This window comes from Toxotes jaculatrix, chromosome 10, assembly GCF_017976425.1.
Source record: "Toxotes jaculatrix isolate fToxJac2 chromosome 10, fToxJac2.pri, whole genome shotgun sequence".
Taxonomy (NCBI): Eukaryota; Metazoa; Chordata; class Actinopteri; family Toxotidae; genus Toxotes; species Toxotes jaculatrix.
Genome location: NC_054403.1, coordinates 6,929,268 through 6,953,637, shown reverse-complemented (window position 1 = coordinate 6,953,637; position 24,370 = coordinate 6,929,268). Strand labels below are relative to the sequence as shown.

The window sequence follows — 24,370 nt, the reverse complement described above, 5'->3', positions numbered from 1 at the left end:
ACAGTTAAACAATTAATGGACATTTTTATCAAACCAAATGGAACTAAAGTTCCTAAATAAATAGGCCTATTTAGCCTAAATATGGGGTGTGGGAGTCAGTCGGGAGGGGAGCAGAGAGGGTGGTTAGTCCGCTGCCAAGACTTATGTAACCTTTTATAACCTGGGCGCCAAGAGGTGTCCCAGATACACCAGTCAGGTACCTGCAGAGCCAAGACATACAGATTAGTATAAGATCTGAACCCTAAGAGGACCCCAGGGGTCCTCACAGCGTGGCCTTGGGAAAATATTGCTCAACTCTTTTTGACCCTCCACCTCTTTTGCTGTAGAGTGTAGGACCGCAGCTGGACTCATTGCATCTTTGTAGCTGGGTACACCACATTTTGTTGAAAATAACAATTTGAAGCGCACTGCAACTTGCATAAGAAAATGCTCGTTAGGGTAGGGTATAAAGACATTAGACTCAAATGGGAAGTCACCAGTCACCAGCAAACACATGTCATCACCCAGTGCTGTTATGAATTCATATAGGGAGAATCACCAAAGCCCAGTCCCCAGTGGGGCCCACTCTGCACTAACAACGCTAAATCCTACAACAACGACCTCCACACAGCATTTGGATCTATGCAAAATGTTAAAAGCAGAGGTGCTCTGGACTTTACACATGGTAGCTGAATGAAGGAAAAGTTGGCTGTGTACACACACACACACACACACACACACACACACACACACACACACACACACACACACACACACACACCTAAACACACAGACATGAAATAGGTCTTAAATTGCATTCATAATGGTCTTAAAAAGTCTTAAATTGAACTTGTTGAATCCTGTGGAAATACTTTCACAGTAAAATGTGTGTCCTTAAGGCTTAAATTGTACATTGTGAATTGTACGTGTCCTTTAATTCTTTTCTATTTACTGCAGCTTTTGGCAATCCCTTCCTCAACACAGATCAAACTCTGTTCAACTCCCTGTACCTTAGTTCAGTTCTACTCGGATTAGCCCAGCAGAGTGAAACTGGTTTTACTGTGTTAGAGCTGCAGTTTGTTTCCTTTAATCTGAACAGGTTTAGTGAAGCCGTTGATACAACCGACAGAATTATTGTGAAATCCCAATCATTGCGAGAAAAGGAAGTAAACAGTTAGTGAGGACTAACTGTTAAAGTGGGGAGGAGCAAGGAGGAAGAAATTAGATGAAAACAGCTTGCATAAAATCTGGCAAAGCAAGAAACAGAAGATGAGAACAGGAGAAAGTGGGGAAGAAGTAGGAGAAAGAAGGTACAACAGTAGAATGTGTCAGATGACAGGCGTTCAAAATGTATAAAACAACTCATATACTTTTTATTTGCTCTCAGTTAAATTATTTCAACCAATATATCCAAAGAATAGTCAAATAAATGAGCAGAAATCAAAAGACAACCACTATACTGTATATTGCCATCGAATATAACAACTCAAATAATTATTGTATCAAACAATCTCAAATATCCAGAATTCATTGGTTCTAATAAGACAATGACAGTACCTTTGTGTAAATTCAGAACATTATTCACTTTGCTTAAATATTATGGTAATAATCTCGTTTTTTTTTAAAGCTCACAAAGAAGAATGTGGTCTGTTCCAGCTTGGAGTCCAGCTGTTTATGCAGTGAAGCCCCCTTTGGCCGACTGGTAGTGGTCTCGTTTCCAGAGTGACGGGTTTAAAACATCAGTCCATTAGCAGTGTAGTACTGCCATAAAAAACATCCATCCACCCACCCATCCACCCATCCATCCATCCATCCATCCATCCATCCAATGACAAAAAAAGAGAAAAGACTGAAAGTAAAAAAGAGGCTCTGGGTCACACACACTTAAATGTGGGTGTTAACAGAAAAATGTAGGGAACAAACCACTGTTATGTATAGGTCTATGCATAAGTTATGGAAGCTGTACAGAGATTATCATAACAAACAAATACTAAAAAGCCTGGCAAAAAAATCACCAATCTTCTAAAAGGATAAAACTTTTAAATGAAACAAAACAAAATAAATAATAAAAATGCTTTTGGAGGGACACCTCCTTTTTTCCCTTTATCAGTGTTTATCTTTACTTCATGGCCGGACAGAAAACAAATATACCGTATCAACATAAGATGTTTATTCTCCTCCATATTAAAAGAGGCTGCGACGATGACTGTGTCATTTACTCTTTTATCTATGTTTATTTGATTATTTCTTTTATCTAAATGGGTGGTCATGCAAATAGAAAAAGCCACGTTCTTTACGCTTTTAGAACGGTGGTAAAAGTTGATAGTTCACCTCTTGGCCAATTCGCTTCTTGACGAATTGGCTAGTTGCTGTTAACTGGGTTACAAGGTGATGAGCTGACTGGTTTTCTTCCTCCTAGCTCAAGAAGTAACTAGTCTTCTAGTCAACTAGTTTATACACCTAGCTAGCTTCCATTGACTCCAGTTAACTGTGCTTTCTCAGTATAATGACTTTTAGCAGTTGCTTCATGGATCACTTCTTATTTTGATATTCTTGCCAGGATTTCTTTTAAGTCAACCATTTTAGCTTCTGAGCCAAACCAGGTGGCTAGGTAACTAGCTAACCAGCCCGACATTGTATTTCAAGAGGTTGACTTGTTGTTTTAAGGTGGACTGGTATTTCAAAATCATTGCTTGAAATCTGCCTTGTTTACTGACCTAGTCACCGAGTCAACAGGTAGATCGTATTCAGAGAACTGAGCTAGGTAGAAAACTGACTGGCATTCACGCTACTTTTTGTTTTTCAGTAGACCGATATTTCAGAGTAGTTAAGCAGCTGACAAATCAACTGGTTTTCACAGCCATTTTTTTGTGCTCCGAGGTCCAATGTGGCAAACGGGCTTCTGTTGTCTGTGGATACCTAGTCATTGTTTAAGAATCCTGGGCCTTTTCTTTGACTTTTCCAGTTCATTATATCCACATGTCCATTTCTGTCTATACACTATCTGCAGCCAGATTCATTTAACCAGTCTTGTTGTTTAATAGCAGTCCTTTAAAATGGACATGGCTACACATCTTACATAACAGTTTATATCAGTCTGAAACCAGCTGGTAAGTCCAAATGCGGTGAGCAATCAGTTTTATAATCTGTATCCACCTGTTTGTATGAAATCTGCAGCCATTACACCCAACCACTGTGAATCTTAGCCTTACGCAGTCTTTAAGAAGTCTTTTGTTCACAGCAAGGGATGAAATGGCCCAAAATGAGTCTGCACGAGTCCACATCCAGTTTCTCCTGACACCAAGTCTGTACACAGTCCAAAAACTCAATGAAAACCAGTTGACCAACCAGTCTACCTCATATCCAAAGCCAGTGAAAAAGCAGTCTGTAAACCGGTCTGTATCCAGTACCAGTTAAGCACATCTACCAGATGTCAGAGCTTAGTTCTCTGCTGGTGAGAGGTACGAAGGTGCTGTTCAGGTGGAGTTCTGGCTTTTTCCCAAGCGTACTGCTCTGAGGTACCTGGGAAACAAACAGCACAACTATGATTAACAGGAATCTTCCCCAAACCACAAGTCTTAGAAAACAATCTACAATTAAAGAGAGAAAAAATTAGGCACTATATTCTACATTGTATACAATACTATTGCATGCCAGTAGTGCACCATGCTTCATGTATGACAACTATACGGCTATGTGACAACCATTTCCCAGTCTGTTAGAATAAATATATATTTGAGGTTGGATAATATGAAGATAGTATTTTCTTTCTACATTTTCTTTTATCCAAACAGACCTCTTGTTCCCCAGTGAACTGCTCTGAACCCCTGGGGAGAAAAGAGGGGTTTCATTTTTAATGTGTTTAAACTCTGAGTACATGCACACAAACAACAGAAAGGGATACACTGTGCAGATGTTGGATGCTAGAAACTAACAAAGAATAACAAAAACATGCTCTAAGAGGCACTGTCTTTCCTCTCACCTGTCCATTCAGCAGTGTCATAGGGATGTTGCAGTAGACGTGGCGCCCCCCAGGGCCCAGAGTGGAGAACTGCACAGTGGAGGGAGGTGGGAGAGGAGGTGACAGGGAGGAAGGCTGAGGGGGAAGCTGGAACTCGTAGCTGCGGCAGAAATGCCTCATTTGGGCTGCTGTAGCCATGTGACCTCCTCCCAGTGGCAAGGTCATCTGGTTGTAGTCTGGGATCTCTGTCGCCAAGGCAACCTGTGGTGAGAAAAAACATGACTTCCTGTTAACTTTTCATCACCTACAATATTTTTTTGTAAGGCAATTAAACCTTACAAGGTCTTAATGCTGACACTGTGAGGTGAGTTTCAGACTGCGTTTTAATAATTGGATGAACTGTGAAACTCATAAATCATAAAGGGTTAAAAATACATGAAGCTGAGACATCACCTGTTTTTTTAAAATGTAGTTTCAGACAGTGGTGGAAATCTAGGCAGCGCAGCAGGTGTAGCTATATAAGGCCTGTGGTCTCATGGGGCCTATATGTGGGCCCATCACAGCATTGCATGTGCAGCCATCCCTCTCTTAAAGTTATACAGACAGTGTACTTTTGGACAGAGACATTTAACCGGACCATTCTGTTCAAAATGTTGTTGGACCAAAGCAATTTTAAATAAGCGAACTCATATTTATCGTTGTGTGCAGTATTTTGGTAAGGTGGGGGTGTTTTTCTGTTGGATGTAGCTGCGTGAATCAACCATATATTTTCAAATGTGAAACTAATTATTTATTAACAATTGATTTGGTTCTCCAGCTCCTCTGGAGAAGCCTATACAATTCTTATAAAATTCCAGTAGTGTTATACGTAAAAGTTTTCACCTGCTACACAAGCTCACAATATTAGAATTTATATAAATCTTGGTTATTAGCTATCTTCTTAAATAGATTTACTGCAATAAAACCCCATGACAGTCTGTTCTGAACCTTGATCAAAGCCATAGGCCTAAAATTCAATAGCTGCTCACACCACTGCTGCCTAAGGGGAAACATGTTAAAAATAAAGAACAGAAAATGTCATGTTCTTCATTTGCAAAATGGTATATTTACAGTATTAACAGTAGTTTTTCATAAAACAGTTTTTTTTTAATAAAACATAGAATCCATCTTTAATACAGAGCACCGTGTGTTTGCATGTCAAGTTGGAGGGGCATGTAAAACCTATTGGCCATCATTTCTTACTGACACCACTGGTTTCAGAAAGGAAGCCTATAATCAATAACATTAACTTGAAGTAAAACAGTTGACCTGATGATGTCCATGGCGACTCTCATTAGGGGGCGCCAGAGAGGCAGAGGTGGTTGTCATGGCAATGGTGGAGACTGTGGTCTGTAGGTCACCAAAGAGGCCCTGTTCACCAGAGTCCATCACCTGTTAGCATATAAACACAAATGTTTGAGCAGTCAAGGAGATTGCATCGTAATTTTGAAATGACCATAGTGATTTGAAAAGAAATGAAACAACAACACCATTTTCCTTATCTTCACTTGGTTGCATATATTCATTTGGTTCATGTAGACTCACACTGTCCATTATCCAAGCAAACTGGGACAGGTAAACAAAAGTCACAGGGCTTTAGGCAGTCCATAAAATGTCATCCTACAAGGTCTGAACATTTGGTGGTGGTCCGGGGTCAGAACACACCTGATTGCCATTCGTTGTATGTTCCTGAACATGATGGATCGTCTGAATTCGTCAGTGTTCTTCGGCAATTTTTCAAGAAGCTGGGATGTGTGTTCCTTGGCCCATAAATTGAAGAGGCACTTCACCTCTTCTTGACTTCATTGTGTTATATCAGCCTTTTCAGGCATGAATAACTGTAGACTTTCAGATGTCAATGTCTATCCACTTAAACTCACTGCCCTGGAATTTGGGGTTGTTTCATGTGTGTGTGTGTGTTTTTTTTTTTGGCACCATGTAAGTCTGAATGTCACTGTCCTCAAAGGACCAAATGAACCAAATGAAAATAGTTGGCATTCAAAATTTAACAAACAACAAACAAAAACATGCTGCAATTACAAAAAAAAAAGGAGCACAGGTACAGTGTATGAACACCCAAAATACTTCAACACATTTTCTCGTGATACGCTCACTATCGTTGTTAAGGTAATAAAGGATATTAAGATACTATACTTTCTGTTGCAGTTAAATAATTCACAACATATTTGTTTCTTGATAATTATTCTCCAGTACCAAGCAGTAGGAGAACATCTCTTTGCTAATCAGGGCATACACCACCTGAGGTGTTAACACATGGTAAACATGTACACATTTTTTCCCATTGCGACTCCAATTTTAATACATTACCTGTGTTTAGCGGGCATTTCAAAGGCCATCTGTTTGTTGTGAATTCATGCCCACAGGGGAGCATAAGTAAATACTAAATTTACATAGATTTTTCGTAAGCTCCTGGACATACCTGTACAGTTAGTGTTTTCCTATTACACCCCTAGTTATACATTATACTGTATGTATGGTCCATGTTTTTCAAAGCTGTGTTATTCTCACAGTGGGTTAAGCAAAAGAATACAATTGCTCCTTGCCCGTTTCTGCTATAGTATTTCTTTTGGTAGGTTATGTAAAGTTTTGTGGTTTTGCTCATAGTGAAAAACTGCAAAACCTGATTGTGAAAAACTGTAAAACACAAGGAAAACTGATTTTAGACTTCTGTTAATGGCAGTATACCTGGCGTCTGGACAACGTCTCTCTGCGTTTAGCAGGCATCTCATAGACCACCTGCTTCCAAAACTTAGAGGACAGCTCATTGCTTTTAGGACCCCTCCACTTGATGATGGATAAAACCTGAAGAGAGAAGAGAAGAGTGGTGAAGAGATTTTTTTTTTTTAGTGTCTAATTTCTTTAGTCTGCTGGTGTTTGTTGACACCTTTCACATCACCCCCCTCACCCCTCTCTCCCTCTGTCCATCCCTCTCTCTGTATACCTTGATCGTATGTTTAAGTGCTTCAACCTCTTGGTAGTTGATAACATTCTTCAGGTCGGCACACTCTATCATGATCACCTGGACACACAGAAACACAGATATAGAGAAAAGCTGATGACACACGTCTGCCCATCTTTTGTTGTGATTTCCTGTTAACTTTACGGTTCATACCTTGATCTCCCCGGTAACCAGCATAGAATGGAGGCGTGTCTCTATCTGGAAGATACTCCAACCTCTTTTGGCAACAAACTCTGGAGTCAGAACGATGATGAGACGCCTGCTCTGCTCCACGCTGCGAGCCAAGTCTTCAATATAGGCTGGGAAAGAGAGATATGGAGACAGTGAAAGGGATAGAGTGAAAAGAGAGTTAGAGAAGGATGTCATTTATAATGAACAAAATATGGTTGGTCAGACTCAGAATATGATTAGCTTGGCTGAGGATATGCACTATCCCAGCATGGCTTAGTCCAAACTGAAAAAAATACTTCTACCAGTACCTCTGAAGCTGACTACTGAACACCTTATGTCTCACTTCTTTAGCTGAACATGGAGAGTTATGTAAAATTTGTGGTAATAGAGGGAATTATGTCCTCTAACTATTTCCTCACGAACGACAGCTGGGTGCAGTGGACTGCACAGCCTCCTGTGTTTTCACACAGTTTCTTAGTTTGATAACTCATGTAAAAGAGACATCTTTAATGTTGTAGCTTCTGACACAGCCATGCTAGCTTGTTTCCCCCTGCCTCCAGTGTTTATAGCCTGAACACATCTGGACTTAAGCTCTGTATTTTTAATGCACAGATATCAGGATGATATCAGTCTTTTCATCCCAGTTTGTTAATAGAAACATGCCTCAAAATGTTGAGCAGCTGCTAAAAAAAAACAAGAACAAAAAAACCCATCTTGGTCCAGTATATGACCTTTGCAGCCTTTAAAGGAACACTGAAGTGTTTTGGGAAGTATGCTAATTCATGTTAATTTGTAAGCATTAGAAATGCTAGTAGACTAGCAGGCTATCTGTTTCCCCCTGCTTATAGTCTTTACCCTAACCTAAGGTTAACCTAACCTAACCTCCTTGGCCCTGCCCCATGTTTAAAACACAGACGAGAGAGTGGTGTCAATCGTCTCATCTAACTCTTGGAGAGAAAGCGAACACGTGAATTTCTCAGAATGTTGAACTTCTGTAAAAGTCGTGCATTTGTTTCTCAGAAAGAACAAATAAGTATGAGAGACAGATGTTTTATTTGTAGCTGAACTACAGGAAAAGATACAACAGCTTCAAAAACAACAGACAGGAAAAAAAATTGGATTTAGCTCGAGAGTACGTGGGGCAAACATCCCTTTAGAGTATCTGTCTTACTCTTGCTGGCTGCATCCTTCAAGTCATTCTGTTCATAAATGACAGGAAAGACTGACAGGAGAATATAGTAGAGTGACAGAAATGCTTGTGCAAGACTTTTGGCTCTGACACAGCGCAGTGAAGTCAGCTCTTAAATGGGGATCAGAGTTGTGCTGATACACCACCACAGCTTCTACTTATAACTCAGAGAGGAAAATGTGGAGTTGAGGAGCGGAGTGAGCAAAGTGAGCAGATCTGAGGTGGAGCTACTTTATGTGTCAATATAAATGTGAGTCAATATAGAGCCAAAAGAGTTCAGTGCAATACTTTCATCCTCACCGCGGTGCTGCTGCTTCACGCCAAGCCAAAACTTATTTTCCCAAAAATGTCCCATTTCCAATCGTTAATTTGTGACACTCTCGATGTTTTTTGCAACGTGCATAACTGGAATTGCTCATTATTTCTTAAAATTCGCAGTCACTGAAAACTGTGAGCTCTGTGCACATCAGATTCCCTCCCTCTGTATGTCTCTTTCCTTCACCATCTCTTCACTTGCTAACTAAATTAATGACAGAGACTCTCCAGCAACACACTGCAATTTCACGCTCAATTTGAGAGGCGCAAATAGTACAGAACATCCCAAAATTCAGTCCCTTTCTTTCTCTTCTATGCTTTGCTTTCCCTTTTCTCTCTTTATCTTTCCCTCTCTTCTCTCTTCACACTTAACCTCCCCTCCTCTCTCCTGCCCTTCCGCTTCCTCTGCCCGCTCACAGTTTTTGAGGATTATGTAAATCAATTAATAAAATAACACGAACCAATGACCCCATCCCCACCTCTTTCTGTTTCCGTTGTTTATTTCTTGCTCTCTGGTTCATTTCGGAGGGCTAATGGAGTGGATAATTGAATGGTGTATTTTAGGTCGCATCGCCATGTTGCACTGTCAGTGGCTTTGGTAAGCGATGAAAAGGCACCTCGCTCTGTCTCTGTGATTCAGTCACTGAGTCTGTCTACGTAACCTTTAGTTCATATGCAGCTTAGACAAAGTTCTGTGCGTAGGAATGCACAGTGGACATTTGTTTTTTAGGATGTTTTCAGGACACAGAGAGGAAGTCTCAGCATGGCAGAACGTGTGACTGATTTCATCTGCTGTCAGGATGTGGTGTACGCACGCGTGTTGAGAGGAGGCATAATTTTGGCTAAGGGCAGACTATGAAGAGCATGCTGATTCATTATGAACCATATTTAAGTAAATTTATTTATGTATTTTAGGAGAAAATGTTAAATAATTCTGAAAACATTCATTTGTTACTTGTCAGCCACATTGTAAAGTTATTTTAGTGACTACATTCTTTTTTGGAAGTTTTTAGGACAAGTTGAAAAACATTTCACCAACAAAATGCTAATACACAGGGGATAATGGCTCAATATTTTGTTTCTTGCATTAGTTTGATAGTTGAGTGGAATTAACCTGGGAGCTCACAGACAACTGATATGTTTAACAGTGTTTTCTTTAGCACGGAGCAGGTAGAGCGTACAGTATTACATCTTATTAAACACTCAGTTCTCTGCAGTACAGTCATCTTACTTAGTAAATAGTAAAGGACTAACAAAGTAAATACTGATTTGGCATACATTTGTAACCAATGACATATAACAAATTGTGGATATACAGTAAAGTCTAGATAGAAAACTGAAATCAAGACATCACATCTGGGCCTGCCTCTGTCCCATAAGCTCCTGTAACTCCAGTCAATTTCTCATTCATCATTTCTTTCATTGGTCTTTGTGAAAAAAAAAAGCAAAGCTTGCTCCTTTGGATTTATTTCTACGTTCTAAGACAAACTGCCAACCACTAGAGCACCGGCAATTAAAAGCTAAAGGTTTTGTGATTTAACAAAATTATTATTTATTTAAATATTTATTAATATATATTATTATTATTTACAAAACTATTTATTTCTAACTATTTATAGCTATAGCTCCAGTGGAATAAAATGAGTGGAATACTTGCATCATTGTAACTTGGTTTCGTCCATATCCATAAAACTCAGCAACTCTCTCTTCTGAAGTCATGTTTTTCAACTATCAAGTTGTAATCTCTAAAGTCTAACACCTTCTACAGCGTTCAGTCTTCTCTGTTCTGATATAACAGATGCATCTGAGCCAGCCGTGACCCCTTGACCCACTCATGGACTGGTCTCTTCTCCCGAATTGAGACTTTTAGCTATAAATACTGAACCAAACTACCGTATGTATCTGAGCACATTAAGAGAACCACACAAAGGATTTTGAATGTGATTTTGCAGAAGGTTTTTACAGCTTTTAGCTGAAAACAGCTGCCTGTTGGGTGATAATGGCCTGTGGGTGAGTCTCCATGAAGAATCCCTTTCACATGCACATAGTTACATGACCCACTGTTAACGCAGAAAAAATTGATCATTTCAGCTTTAATGACCTCCCCTATTCTACAAAACACTTAGAAAGTGATACAAATGTGCACACAGCGTGTGTGTGCACGTTTAAAGAAACTGCAAGAATGTGTCTGTGTGTTTGGGAGAATTTTAAATGTGTGTTTTTGTGTTTATGTTCACACTGCATTCCAATTTAAATGCTCCCTTCACTGTCCCTGCAGAAGCAAGGCCAGAGAAGAGCGCAACAATGATGGATGGATGTGTGTGTGTGTGTGTGTGTGTGTGTGTGTGTGTGTGTGTGTGTGTGTGTGTGTGTGTGTGTGTGTGTGTGTCTGTTGAGAATACAAACAAATGTATATTACAGTACATCTGCAGTTTTTTTTTTCCATATTTCTTTCATTTTTGCAGCCCCACCATCCTGAACACTGTCTTGGAATTTTTCATCATTAAACAATTTCACAGTGTTCAGAGTACATATTGAGAGTGCATACATTTGTGATTGTGAGTGTCTGTGGGCAACAGCTGCAGTAAATAAATCCACATAGTGTCGTCAAATTGTCAACTGAGGAATGGAGAAAAATAACCATGTTCTCAGCTTGATCAGGAAAGATGACTTTTCAGACCAGCCTCCACCCGTTTTAAGAGAAAGAGATCTTTGTGGTTTTACAATGAAAATAATCTGCATGTGTTTTTTTTATGGTTCCAACTGCACACGCTGTTTACTTTAATTAGAACTTACATTCTTAGTATTAAATCACATGATAACAATCCTTTTTTTCATTGGTTGTCACGTTATCTTAGCCCGCCCCTTTCCTTTTTTGATTGACAGGTAAGTGACAGACTCGACTCCATAGCAGACGTGCTTGATTCCTCCCGGTTCCATAGCAACGGCACACCAGAGAAATTTACCAGTATTTTTTATCAGCGTGAGAAATACAATGTGTGGCGGGAATGTGTGACAAAAGAATGAAAAGCCTAACTGTCACGCTCAATGTGTGAGATTTGAGTGTGTGTGAAATGTTTGTGTTAACTGTTTGCCTTTTACACGTCCTGTATGTTATGCATGGACATCTATGTAAGTTGAGGTGAGGGCTCCACATGAGCTAGGTTGAGAAAAACACAGTATATATGTTACTTCTTTAAAAGAATGAGAAGCTGAGTTTGTGAGAAATTGTGCCTGAGGCAAAAGCGACATTGTAGTGTTATGTAGTGTGGCAACATGTGTCTGTGGTTTGAGTACACATGTTGTGAACAGCTGTGAGCATACACAGACATATGTGTGTCTGTTTGTGAATGTGTTATGATGAAGATCCACATTCATTCTTATTTATTCTGACAGAGTGATGAATTCTGGGTATTGGGGGCTTCAGTGGCCCTGAGAGAGAAAGAGAGAGAGAGAGAGAGAGAGAGAGAGAGAGAGAGAGAAGAAAAGATGTCTGTGTGTGTGTGTGTGTGTGTGTGTGTGTGTGTGTGTGTGTGTAAATAGATATATAGATGGATACTTACTACTGCTGGGCATAAGATCTCTGTCTGGTATAAACAGCTTGTATCCGTAGTGTTTCTCCAACACATCTGGCAGGATCTCCAAAGCAAATGTTTCCTCATCACTGCTCGTCCTGCCAGAGAAGACAAGAACAAATATGGCTCCGGGTTTGAAATGGAATGTGAAACCATTAGTTAATGACTACTGATCTACTACTACTATTTAAGGGGTTAATACTAAAGTGTGGACGCATATAGTGTGAGGCCATTAAGCCTGATGTGATTCAGTGCTTCTGTTACCGTGACCATGCTTCGTTAGACTTTTACTGTGAAGCAGCTGCAAGAAGCAGTTAGCTTAGTGTAGTTTGGTTTAAAAGGAACATTTTGTAAAATATAGTTACACTTTATTTTGTGAGTGAGATGAAAAGGTTGACACAATCTTTGTTTCAGTAAGTATGGAGCTGGAGCCAGAATGTGGTTCATCAGTGAGCTGTAGAGGTGCTGCTAGGCATATGTTTTTACTTTAGAGACAGCCACGCTAGCTGTTTCCCCCTGCTTCCAGTTTTTATGCTAAGCTAAGCTAACCATGTCACAACTCCAGCTCTGTACTTACTGCGCAGATATGAGAGTGGTATCAATTTTCTCATCTCATGCTCAGAAAAAAAGGTTAATTACGATACTTCCTACAATGTTAAGTTTGCCTTCAAACAACTGAAATAGTTTAAAATGCATTTTAATACATTACGATTTTTTGGTAAGTCAGTTTTACACCTCAGAGCTGGTCAGGTGAAGCGCTCACTGCAAATGTCCACCACACACAATCAAACTGGGAAAGTCCTTCTTTTGTGTTGCAGTCACTTACATTAGCATGTTTGAAAGCCAGTGTTGTTAAAATGAAAAGAAACACCAACAACTTGCTTTAACAGGTGTACATGTAGGCTGGGGTAAATTACCTGCCCAGAGAGTCCAGGTCCACTTTAGTATAAGACAGGTAGGCATCATACTCCTTATTATCTGTGAAGAGAGAGTGAGTGAGGGAACGGATGAGTTTAAATAATCTCCTTTAAAGCTCAGTTATGCCTCAGACCTAACAACTGAGAGCGACATGAACTCTGGACTGGTCCAAACACAAAACAGATTTTATTTTTACACTTTACTACATTTTTAACAGCATCATCTCCACAGGGTAAATGTTGGTGGTCTCGCTGTACGCAGTCCATCCTAACTGCTGACTTCCTGAAAGAGGACACTGTCTGATCATTCCTACCTCTGGTTTTGATGAAACTAAAGAAAATCCGCAATTGATCATTGGTGCCTTAGAGATTTGGAAAACCCTGCTAAGAAAATCTGACTGACTGACTTAGGACTTTAAGTTCAAATCAATACTTTCAATCAATACTACAACTGTACTTCTTTAAAACTTTCAGCTATTTTTTTTTATGTAGCTATAATTTATCGGCTTATATTGCTCTGTAAAATGTATTTTTCAAAGTGAAAATAAAGCTCATCATTAATCCATCAGCCATTAGAGAAGAATCATCCAATCAACTGAAAACAACAAACATTTATTCACTTTGGTGCTTGTTTTTCATCAGTTGCTTCCTTTAGACTTGATTATGTGTAACTGTCTTTTGTGCTTTTCATCAACGCGTTTCTATCATAACTTACCAAGGACATTTCAGTTATTACTCTGTTCACTCAGAGTGACACGTGCTCATCAAATGTGAGTGCTGTGTGTCCTGAAGTGAAACCGGGCACTCAAAAACACTTACCATCTTCAGTTTCATCACTCCCGAAGTGTCTCCTGTAGCAGAGCATAATCTCCAGGTTGTAACACTTATAAAGTGCTGTCAGGACTCCCAGCAGCAGCAATATGACCCCGAGACCACCAGCCAGCTCCAGGCGATACATATCTACAGTCAGAGACAGACAGTGAGGGGAGGACGAGAAGAAGAACTGATGAGGATCAGACACTAATGGCCAAGCAAAAACAAAATAATCACCTATTTACTCCAACATATCAGGGTCAGAACAGTGAATGACATATGCTTTGTTTGGAGTAATTTTCTTTGTTGCTTTTTACAAACTGGTTTGTTCACATCTAACTAAATAAAGTGAATCTGCAATAACTTGACTTCAGGAAATATGAAAAGAAAACTTAAACCACCTTCAAGTCACCAAATGTTTGAAGTCAGTGACTAAAGCCCCTTTTATACTGCCTGTCTAAGGAAGAAACATGCCTTATTCCACCTCACTGTTCTGTGTAAATGGTATGAACATGGAATGGGGGGGTCACTGCTGAATCTGAACGCCAGTATGCTGTCTGAAATAACACACTGGCGGATTTGGTTCAGCATAAACAAACAACGCCGGCATAATGAGGGGTCTTCTTAACGGCAAGATAATGGGATCTCTGTTTAAAAGAGGCATAATATACACACACAGACAGAAGTACAGATACTGACTTTTCATTTGATGTGATTCTTTGATGAGTCACATGTATTTAAAGCTTTGTTAACAGTTGGCCTAACATTCCTGTTAATGAAGCACACTGAACTGGACTGACTCAACCTAATGAGGAACCAGAAGACACATACATACATACATACATACATACACACACACACACACACATGCTTGCACACTGACCCAGACTTGTGAAACATGTTAACATCATTTCTATGAAACCACAAAACCAGCTGGCTGTCAAGAGGTTGTTAATTAGAAGTTCATAATTAATGTTTGCTTCATTTGCTCATATAGCTAATCTCTATGGATAAATAAAAGTTACAGGTTATTATCTACCTAATTGATCTAAGTAATCTTGTAGTGCTAGAAGCTTACCACTGAAATGTGTAGGGAAGCACCTGTGCAATGCTTATTATCAATCCTCATCCTTGAAGCCTTTGCTCTTGTGTAAGTGAAATAAACGTAGTTTGAATACACTTCCTATAAAGCATAAAGGCTCTGGTGATTGTTAAAGAAATGTCTTTGAAAACCATAGTGGTTTTTTCCCAGTTGGCCACAAAAGGCAGTAATGAACCATTCCAGCTGCTCTCAAAATTCAGACAAGCCAAAGGTAAGATTCATCCTACGTTTGAAAGGCTTTGGACTCCAGGTCAAGGCTAAGGCTCTGAATAAGTACTAACTGATTGGTTTGACATACTGTGTGGGACAAAGTTTCTTACATCCAATATAGAGCAGTGCATAGCTGCTTCCCTAAGCTTTGGAAATAATCTCTGAAACAGTGAATGAGACAGTCTTAAAATATGCCAGTGAAACTGCCACTTTTACAGTTTGCTTTCATGTTTTGTTTCTATGCAGAAATTGAATGCTGGTGTGTCTGGTGCAGGTGCTTTGCCAGTGAACTTGGTGTGTGTGTTAAAGGTTCCCTGTGGAGTATTTGACCTCTGGTGGCGCTATGGAGCTGATTTGCATTGAGTGGGTCCCTGTTTTGTTTCTCTTGTGCAGGTGCACACGGATGCAAATGCACACGGACGCGGTGAAGCAACACACAGTCCTGCTAACGTTTTCAAATGATTCCTCTGATACACAGGTCAGCCAAGATACGCTGCAATGGGATAACCATGGCAATGAAAAGGAGACAAGTAAAGTAACAAGTAAACATGGATGCAAACTGGATTTAAAATACATTTAAAAAATCGGCTTCGCAAATGTTTTATGAGGAAGGAAATAAACTTTGCATGTTTGCTAAACTTCAAAGATACATACAGTGCATTCTGGTGACTGACACTGAATATAAACTGAACTTTTATTTATTCATAAGGAACCTCCACAAGGCACCTTTAAGCTTCTCAGATCAGAGGGGAACTGACAGAAACAGTGGAACCACTTGTGTAATATTCTACAGAACTGCAGAGTATAAGTTGGCAAAACACAGAAAGTCAGCATCAACACAAAGTATGTTGACTTAAGTGAGAGAGACAGATGACCTCACGTCAGCATGTTACACAGACACACACACATATGATCTCAGACTATGTGTGTGAATGAATGATAGTGCTATCAGAGGCAATATGAGTGTATGGGAGATTAATGGAACATGGCTGGTGAATGACACCATGGGAAATATGATCTATTACTATCTCTCTCTCTCTCTCTCACACACACACACACAAACACACACACACCCACAGATTGCAGGCTGGAAAGCACATACTCGCACACACTCACACACACTGCCACCTGCATGATGCACCAAAGCCTCATCGTATACACACACAAACACACGTCTTATCTTAGCTTGTGTGTGTGTTTATTATTATGAATCCACTGAAACCGACCTCAGTTACAGACCATGTCAGGGCTGGTTTTGGTTTCATGATGGCTGAAGACGGTTTTATTACACAATTACAGAAGTCAGCATGTTCTCAAATAAATGAAGCCACACACCAACGAACAGCAGCGGAGTCTTCAGGAAGTGGTTGGTGTGGATGGAGTCTCACACCAGAGACTGGGGTTCAAATCTAGAGCCCCACCAGTGAGCAAAAAATAAATAAAAAAAAGGAAAAATGGTGGTTTTGTTAATTGTAAAACAATACGTTGTGTCTGATGTCAATGTGAACTTTAAAGCAGATTAAAGCAGGCCACCATCTTTCCCTAACGTTGACCAAGTGTTGTGAAAGTTACATCTGCTTATACAGATGTAAAAGTGTGTCTGTATGCTCAGTGCCCAGTTTATTAGGAACACTAAGTCGGTCTAATCCCACTGTGCTGTAGTGGATCCTCCTTCATGAGGTTAAATATGTTCAGTTTGAGTTCAAACTGGTTTCAGAGAGGTGCTGAGTAAACTGTGTGAGGAATTTGGAGGATGTGACTTGTGTTGCTATTGAACTGTATTGAGTTGTACAGAGAGGTGTTCCTGTTATTTAGTCTAGCCTCATAAATATGAACTAATGAACTTTGATGCTCTCATCTCCTTTTTTTTAGTCTAAACGATGCTCAGATGGAACATGTTCCTTGTTAAATGTAGGGTGGGGGCTCAGTAGGGGCAGTACTGTAGCATTACAGAGTACATTTAGCCCCAGGTCCACCAGATCCTACATTTTGCTGTTATAGATGCCGACGTGACCAAACCCTGACAGTGTTGTCTGATGATGTTTGTGCTTCAGTCAAATCAATGTCCCCTGACATGATTAAAATTTCACCAAATGATTTGGCCTGTTCTCCTTAACAGTGATTTCCCACTATGTTTCCACTGACCCTGAGGTCAGATCCTACAGTACTAGTGTGTCATCTGAACTGTAAAGTAGCAGTCAGCAGCTTTGTGTTGCCACCTGGGAGCACAGCGCCACCTATAGACCTGAACTGTCAGACATGTAATTATCCAAGGAGAGGAGACTACTATTTCCTACTGAAATCTTTTATAATCTCATAACTACTTTTTTGCGAATGACAACAACTTCGCTGCACTTCAGTCTGTACAGATTCATATCACAACAGTCAAGAGCATCAGAACTATAAATACATCCATACAGTTTGAAGATTCACAGTTAGGATGTCTGACAAAGGTTAGATACAAAAGTACCAAAAGATTGTGACACAAGATGTCATTATATCTGTGAATAAATCCCAGTGATCAGAAAATCAAACACTGAAATGGAAGCAGACTTGAAGGACCTTGTTTGAGAAGTGCAGCTGAACCAGTTAATTTCTTTGTGCTCTTGTCAGTGTTATGCCGGTGCCACAGTGTGTCATAGCAACACTCAATCTGCTTCCACAGTGTGAGCAGTTCCTCTTATGTGTTCCTGTTCTTTTCATATTGCATAGAACTGTTACTCTAGGTATTTAACTGAAGGTGCCAATCAGAGATATTGTGACTATGAAGGCTTTCAATTATGAGTTTCATTTTAATAACACAGTACTGTGCAAATTATAGTAAGTACAATATTGAAAGGGTTCTTTAGTGTAATTCCAGAAATTGTTAATTTGACCTTTATATGGGCAGTGGTGGAAGAAGTAGCAGCAATAACACAATGTAAAAATACTCCAGTCCTATAAGCACAGTGCTCTTAAAGTATCAAAAGTACTCCTTATGCATCAGAATAGCCAGTGAGGAGCTAATTTAAACAGCTTCATAAACTGTTGGGTGATTTAATCTATAACAATGTTTCATGCTTTATAAATTGATCATCTATTATATTTTGAAAATCAAAAATTTCTCAATTTGTAAATGAACAAATATCTACAGTACAGATGTCAAAGAAATGTTGTGGAATAAAAATTACAATATCCTTGTGCTTATTTCAGTATATATACTTTACACCTTACACTTTCTATAGGTTCTGTACAGTCCTGTGGGAATGGGCTTGAAATGTCCTTAAATCAGACGCCTTGAGCTTCAGAAGCATTGAGGGACAGATTTATGTGTCAGCCTGATTGGGTAAAGCTGTCATTTAACAGATGTTTATTTCTTATATTATCCACACAGATAACACCAGATGTATAAATCATTAACATATTCCAAAAATTTAGAACAACTCTCTGTCAGCTCTCTCTATCAGATTCAGGGGAGGTCAGCTGTGGAATAAGTACCGTCATATTGCAGCACAAGTCTGAGGCTGTAGTTCTCTGATGGAAAAGGGTGGATTTCTCCCTTCCAGTTGAGAAAGAGCTGCTGCCTCAAATGGATAAGTTCCAGGATCTTGGGGTCTTGTTCACAAGTGAGAGTAAAATGCGGTGTGAGTTTGACGAGCAGATTGGTGCAGCTACTGCAGTAATGTGGGCATTGCACCAGACTGTTGTGAAGACAAAGCCTTCAGTTTACCAGTTGATGTATGTTCTAACCCTCACCTATGGTCATGAGCTTTGGGTTACAGAAAGAACGAGACTGTGAATACAAGCAGCTGAAATGGGTTTCCTCCTTAAGGTGGAGCTCAGACATCCAGAGGGAGCTGAGAGCAGCATCAAAAGCAGCCAGTTGAGGTGGTTCAGGCATCTGATCAGGATGCCTCCCGGGCACCTTCGACTGGCAGATCTAGAACACTTTGGAGAGATTATATATCTCATCTGGCCTGGGAAAGCCTCAGGGTCTCCCAGGAGGAACTGGAAAGGGTTGCTGGGGAGAAGGACATCTGGACTGCTGTGTTTAACCTGTTTTTTAAATAGTTGCTTTATTCTTCCTTTTATCTTTTCCAGCAGTTGTATGATATATTTGTTATCAGCAACTTTTTTTCCCTTTATTGCAATGTGTTTTTTGTTTATGTTTTGTTATTTATGCATATAAATGAACTAAACCACACAGCATATGTAAACACTAGATTGTTTACATATGCTGATGACGTGCCCATCTTTCCCACACTAAGGTCCTTCAAACCAAACTTGTGGCCAAGACAAAAAGAATTAATAACCTGCACAAAACAGGATCTGAAAACAGAGTTGTTTTCACTCGATGGCCAAACTGTTGAAGCTGTGGAAAACTTTAAATACCTTGGTGCAGCTCTGGACTCCCAGGTGAACTTCTCTGAAAATACAGAGTATATTTTCAAGAGATGCTCACCGCGACCTCTTCTTAGAAAACTCGGCAGCCTCACTGTTAGTCAGCAGGTTTTAGAACTAGTGTACAAAACTACTGTTGAAAGTGTTTTAACTTTTCACCTTCCTGCCTGAACAGTCACCTAAACTGCACATCTCAGAATAAACTTTCAGCATTGTGTCAATGGCAAACAAAATAGTTGGCGAACCCGAAAAGCCTCTTTACTCAACATTTTACAGAGAGGATTGAGGACGAAGGCGAGGAGTCTCCTGGCAGACAGCTCTCATCCTCTCTTCAGCCAGTTTGAGCCTCTGATCTCTGAGAGGCGCTATGGAGCTCCTCTGATTACTGAAAATGTATTTAAGAGGATCTCCATCCCAGATGAAGCCATCAATATTCTTAATTCTACAAAGTGACTGATGAGATTTAAGCCACAGACACTGATACAAACTGTTGTGTATGTGTCTGTTTTACTGAATGATTTTGTTCCTTGTGTTTGGTGAGCTGAAATTCATTTTTAGGTTGAGAGTCCTCCCTTTTTTTTGCTTGTAGTGTTAAACTGAGTGACACAATTGAGAGAATTTTAAGGACAAAACTTAACATGTACATCCTTTGTGAAGATATATTTAAACTGCATTAATCTTAGTCCTGTTTCTTTTTGAAATCATCTCCTACAATGCATTTTTTTTTATTTACCACCATATTAAACAGGTATAATCTAACTGAAGTTCCCACATCTCACCAGTAGACGTCTCTCCAACTCTACTCTCAGCAGCTACACCACTTTTACTCACACACAGATACACTGCTGTATATGGTAGAAAGAGGTGGGACAGCGACAGAGAGGAGGGTAAGATGGGAGGGAGGGGGAGAGATGGAGAGGCCAAGGTCCAAGGAAGACGAAAAATGGTGAAATTTAACTAATTGCCAAATATTTGCTCTACAGTGAAATGAACTCAGATTGCTTCCATTAGTAATGAGACACATTTAGAAACCTCCGCTTCTCTCTCCATCTCCTTGCCTCCGTCCACCCCTTCCCCTCCCCCCATCTTCCTCTCTTCCTCTCTCTGTTCTCCCCCCTCACTCTATCACCACTCCCTCTTCCATCTATCTTTCTCAGATATTTTCCATTAGTAATGAGTCACTTGCTGCCATTTCCTGATATCAGTGCACAGTAAAATGGGAGCAGAGCTTGAAACTTAAAATTTAAGTATGCTTTTTACTTATTAGACGTGAAAAGAGTAGTCAACGGAAATGGTGACCGTGGTGGTGTCAGTGTGCGTGGGGAGGAATTCAACAAAAGAAATGTCTATGAGTTTTTTTTTCTCTAACTTTTCTCCTTGCCATGCTCTTTCTCTCTCTTCGCACCAAACATAATATGACACTGACACCGTATTGTTAAATTCCACAACCTTTACTTTTTCCTCTGTCTTTTAGTCTTTAACTTCATTCTTATGGCTTTATCGGGAGTACATTTAGCAAGTGCTGCCAAAGCAGTGTGTCAAAAATAGCATTAATTAGTATGAAGTAAAAATAGCCTTTAAGATTGTCCTCAACATCTGTCTCACCTTTCGATGCGCAGTCACTGTGGGAGGCTGAAATACCTTGAGATGTAGTTCCTCTAATGGCCACTAGAAGCTGTCAGTGTTTCAGCTTCACTGTAAAACATTTCAAGCTGGTTTAACTTAAAAACACAAGTTTCCCCTGCTACGTCAAAAATAATAATTAGTTCAAAGTGGGTTCATAGGTTATAAAAATATTAAGCCCACTCAACTTGAGAAGACAAGTTTAATAACTGTAAGATACTCAGAACTAAGATACTCAAACACCAGCAAACTGATTTGCTTTTCAGTTACATTATCTCTCCACATTTTGTCACAACTGTCCTGTGGTTGTCTCTGTTCCTGTTGTAGGGGAGTGGGGACTGAACTGGAGACTAAACTTAATCATGTTAGCTCTGTTTTCATTTCTGTCAGAGGAAACAACCATGACGTGTGACTTATCTTAGACACATAACAAGTTTCAGCCCTTGATGTTTTCTTTAAACAATCATAAAGAAGCATCCCTTGATAGTTTCAGTCCTCAAACAAAGCATGCTGGGAAGTATTCTGATGTTTCTTTTGAAAGTCACAAGACTTCAAGTCACATGAAATCATGCTTATAAGTTTTGAAATGGGACTGAAAATTAAATTAACTTGAAATTAACAAAAAATATGCATTTTCTTTGAAGGCTAACTCCAGTGATTCAGTATTGCACTTGTATAAAATTAGGGCACTCACAAGAGACATGTTTGAAAAAGAATGGTCTTAATCACGAGATAAGATGAGATGTCCTGACTTTTAATTTATGGGCGAAGCTCTGACACATAATACAGCTCTGTGTCATTTTTCATTAGACCCTGCCCACATCCAAAGGCTTGACATGCAGGCCTTCTGCTAAGTCTCAAGGCCAAACCGAAGCAACCCTAATTGCTTTTTCAAACTTTGGAAACCTTCTCCACAGCCATAGAAGACATTATACAATTGTTTTCACAGCCTGAGTAATACTTGTGATGAGTGAACTGAACTTTATGTACAGAATCAGTGGCGCGCCCCTTGAAGTTGCTGATAAAAGATTAATTGTTTCCGTGATTTTGCTGTAAGCTGTTCTACAGTGTTTTCTCCCAAATCTAGTTAATAAAGAGAAGTTAGAGACAAAATAGCTTATTTCACAAGTGGTTATTTTCAAATGTATTGTGACATTAAGTAGATTTCACCTCTCAGTGGGAGTATTTGGAGGGGTGCCTCCATCACTTATCCCAAATCGGTTTCGGTATATTGCCCAAATCTGGATTTTCTCCTTCTAGATGCAGATGAAAACATGGCAGCGAGCGATAAACCCAAACTCAAAGCTTCACAGCCCTTTGAGTGACATCAGAGAAACTACATCCATGTCTGTCTGCAGTGACCGTCTTTCCATCTGTTTGTTATTTTCTCTCGATCTCTCCTCTCTCCTGTCAGCTCTTTCAATCTGCCTCTTTCCCTCCATTTTTCTTTCTAGTAAGACTCTCATCATGGTGGCTGAAGGCAGCTCTTTCTGCTCTGTCAGTTACAATAAGTGGATATGTTTGGTGTGCGTACGGTAGGGGTGTGTGTCTTTGTGTGCGCCTGTGTGCAACATAGATGCATCAGCCAATTACCTTGGGTCACTGCAGGGTGAGAGCACACCCTAATTCAATCACACACACTCAGTGCATGAAATCAAGCTCTGATAACTTGTGCTAACATAGGATAACTTGTTCTTTGTTTACGCTGTCATGTTGTGTTCAGGCACCCTAATGTGACCCTATTAGCTTCAAGGCTTCAGGCCAGGAGGTGCCAGAGCCGTCTCCTGGATAGTGAACTTTTAAAAAAGTAGCTTGCACCAGAGGTGGAGATCACAAATCACTTGGCTGATTGACTCAGTTTAGATCAGGTTTGTTGTCATTCAATTCAAAGACTAAGAGCCACTGACTACGTAGCTGCTTCTTTCTTTTTTATTTAATTTATTTACACTATAGGATCACATCATTATTCAGAACACTGTGCTGCCTCTGATTGTCTTTAGTTCAATCAGGCCCATATTAACACAGTTTGGGTCTGGACACAGGGCAGGGCATGGACACAGGTTCAGCAACCACCTATTTACAACAGAGAAACTGAATGCCTCTGGATTATACCAAGACTTTGGTGGTGAAGTATGACAGTGAACTTTTAGCGAACTCTAAAATGGTGAGAACATACACAGCTAAAAAAAAAAAAAAAATCCATGTATCCCCAGAAGATTATTGGCACCTGAGTTCCTTTTGAATGCTATGAAGCAGCATTAATTGATTTTCTTTGAGCACATCTTGGCAGCAGAACAAGAAGTAAACACAACACTGACCTACTGTCACCTTATAAAGAGATACTGATTATTATCTGTGTTAATATGTTAGGTAATTAGTGAAATTAATTGGTGGAAGAAGAGGAGAGTAGGAAAAAGACAGGAAAGAGAACGAGACAGAAAGGAAAAGCGTGACTGTTTAAGTATGGAAGTCAGGGCAGCCCATTTCATTTAGAATCAAAAGGAAACACATATGAGACGCACATAAAGGCGTACATAAAAATACACACAAATGCACAGGATGCATACATGGAGAGGGCTTTGTTTCCAGCATCCAAAACAAGTCCCATATATTTTTTTGGGACAATCATATCTGAGGCTGATACAGCAGCATACACAGAAATACTCTGCAGCTACAGGCAGAGCTGACAGGAATACTTTAAACCTGCTTCAAGTTCCAGCTCCTTCAGTATTCCACTGTGTGTTTGTCTTTGTTTCTTCGTGTGTGTGTGTGTATGGTGAAGTGCACTCTCGTATACAAGACCATGCTTTTAAACAACCCCATTACACTTGATGCCTCCCATGAGGAGAGTCTATGTGTTTCTGTGCATATATGTGTCAGGTCTGATCACACACACGTATGCCTGTAAACTATACTCAGGCTGCTTTGGCTTTAGCGTAAAGCATTGCACACAAACACACACACTTGTGCACACACACAGTTTCCTGTATTCATCCAGGTAATTACAGTGTTAAGTAATGACGACCCCACAGTTCTCATCCTTACCCCCTCTGGAGGTGTGTGTCTGTGTGATCCTGTGTGTGTGTGTGTGTGTGTGTGTGTGTGTGTGTGTGTGT

At 39.9% G+C, this 24,370-nt stretch overlaps 1 protein-coding gene across 2 annotated transcripts in view; it reads right to left on the bottom strand.

Moving 5' to 3' along the window:
* Positions 1-3,402: 3,402 nt before the first annotated feature.
* Positions 3,403-24,370, bottom strand: part of il1rapl2 (interleukin 1 receptor accessory protein-like 2) — a 302,734-nt gene continuing 281,766 nt past the window's right edge. Inside the window, exons 9-18 of one of the 2 annotated variants that reach the window (XM_041048286.1) lie at positions 13,946-14,086; positions 13,127-13,187; positions 12,198-12,307; positions 7,113-7,258; positions 6,942-7,019; positions 6,686-6,802; positions 5,249-5,371; positions 3,962-4,201; positions 3,776-3,806; positions 3,413-3,501 (exon numbers count right to left, since the gene is read on the bottom strand). In XM_041048286.1, coding sequence (XP_040904220.1) covers positions 3,413-3,501; positions 3,776-3,806; positions 3,962-4,201; positions 5,249-5,371; positions 6,686-6,802; positions 6,942-7,019; positions 7,113-7,258; positions 12,198-12,307; positions 13,127-13,187; positions 13,946-14,086 — 1,136 coding nt within the window. Of the gene's footprint in view, positions 3,502-3,775; positions 3,807-3,961; positions 4,202-5,248; positions 5,372-6,685; positions 6,803-6,941; positions 7,020-7,112; positions 7,259-12,197; positions 12,308-13,126; positions 13,188-13,945; positions 14,087-24,370 lie in introns of both variants that reach the window. The other variant, XM_041048287.1, reaches the window with a different exon arrangement.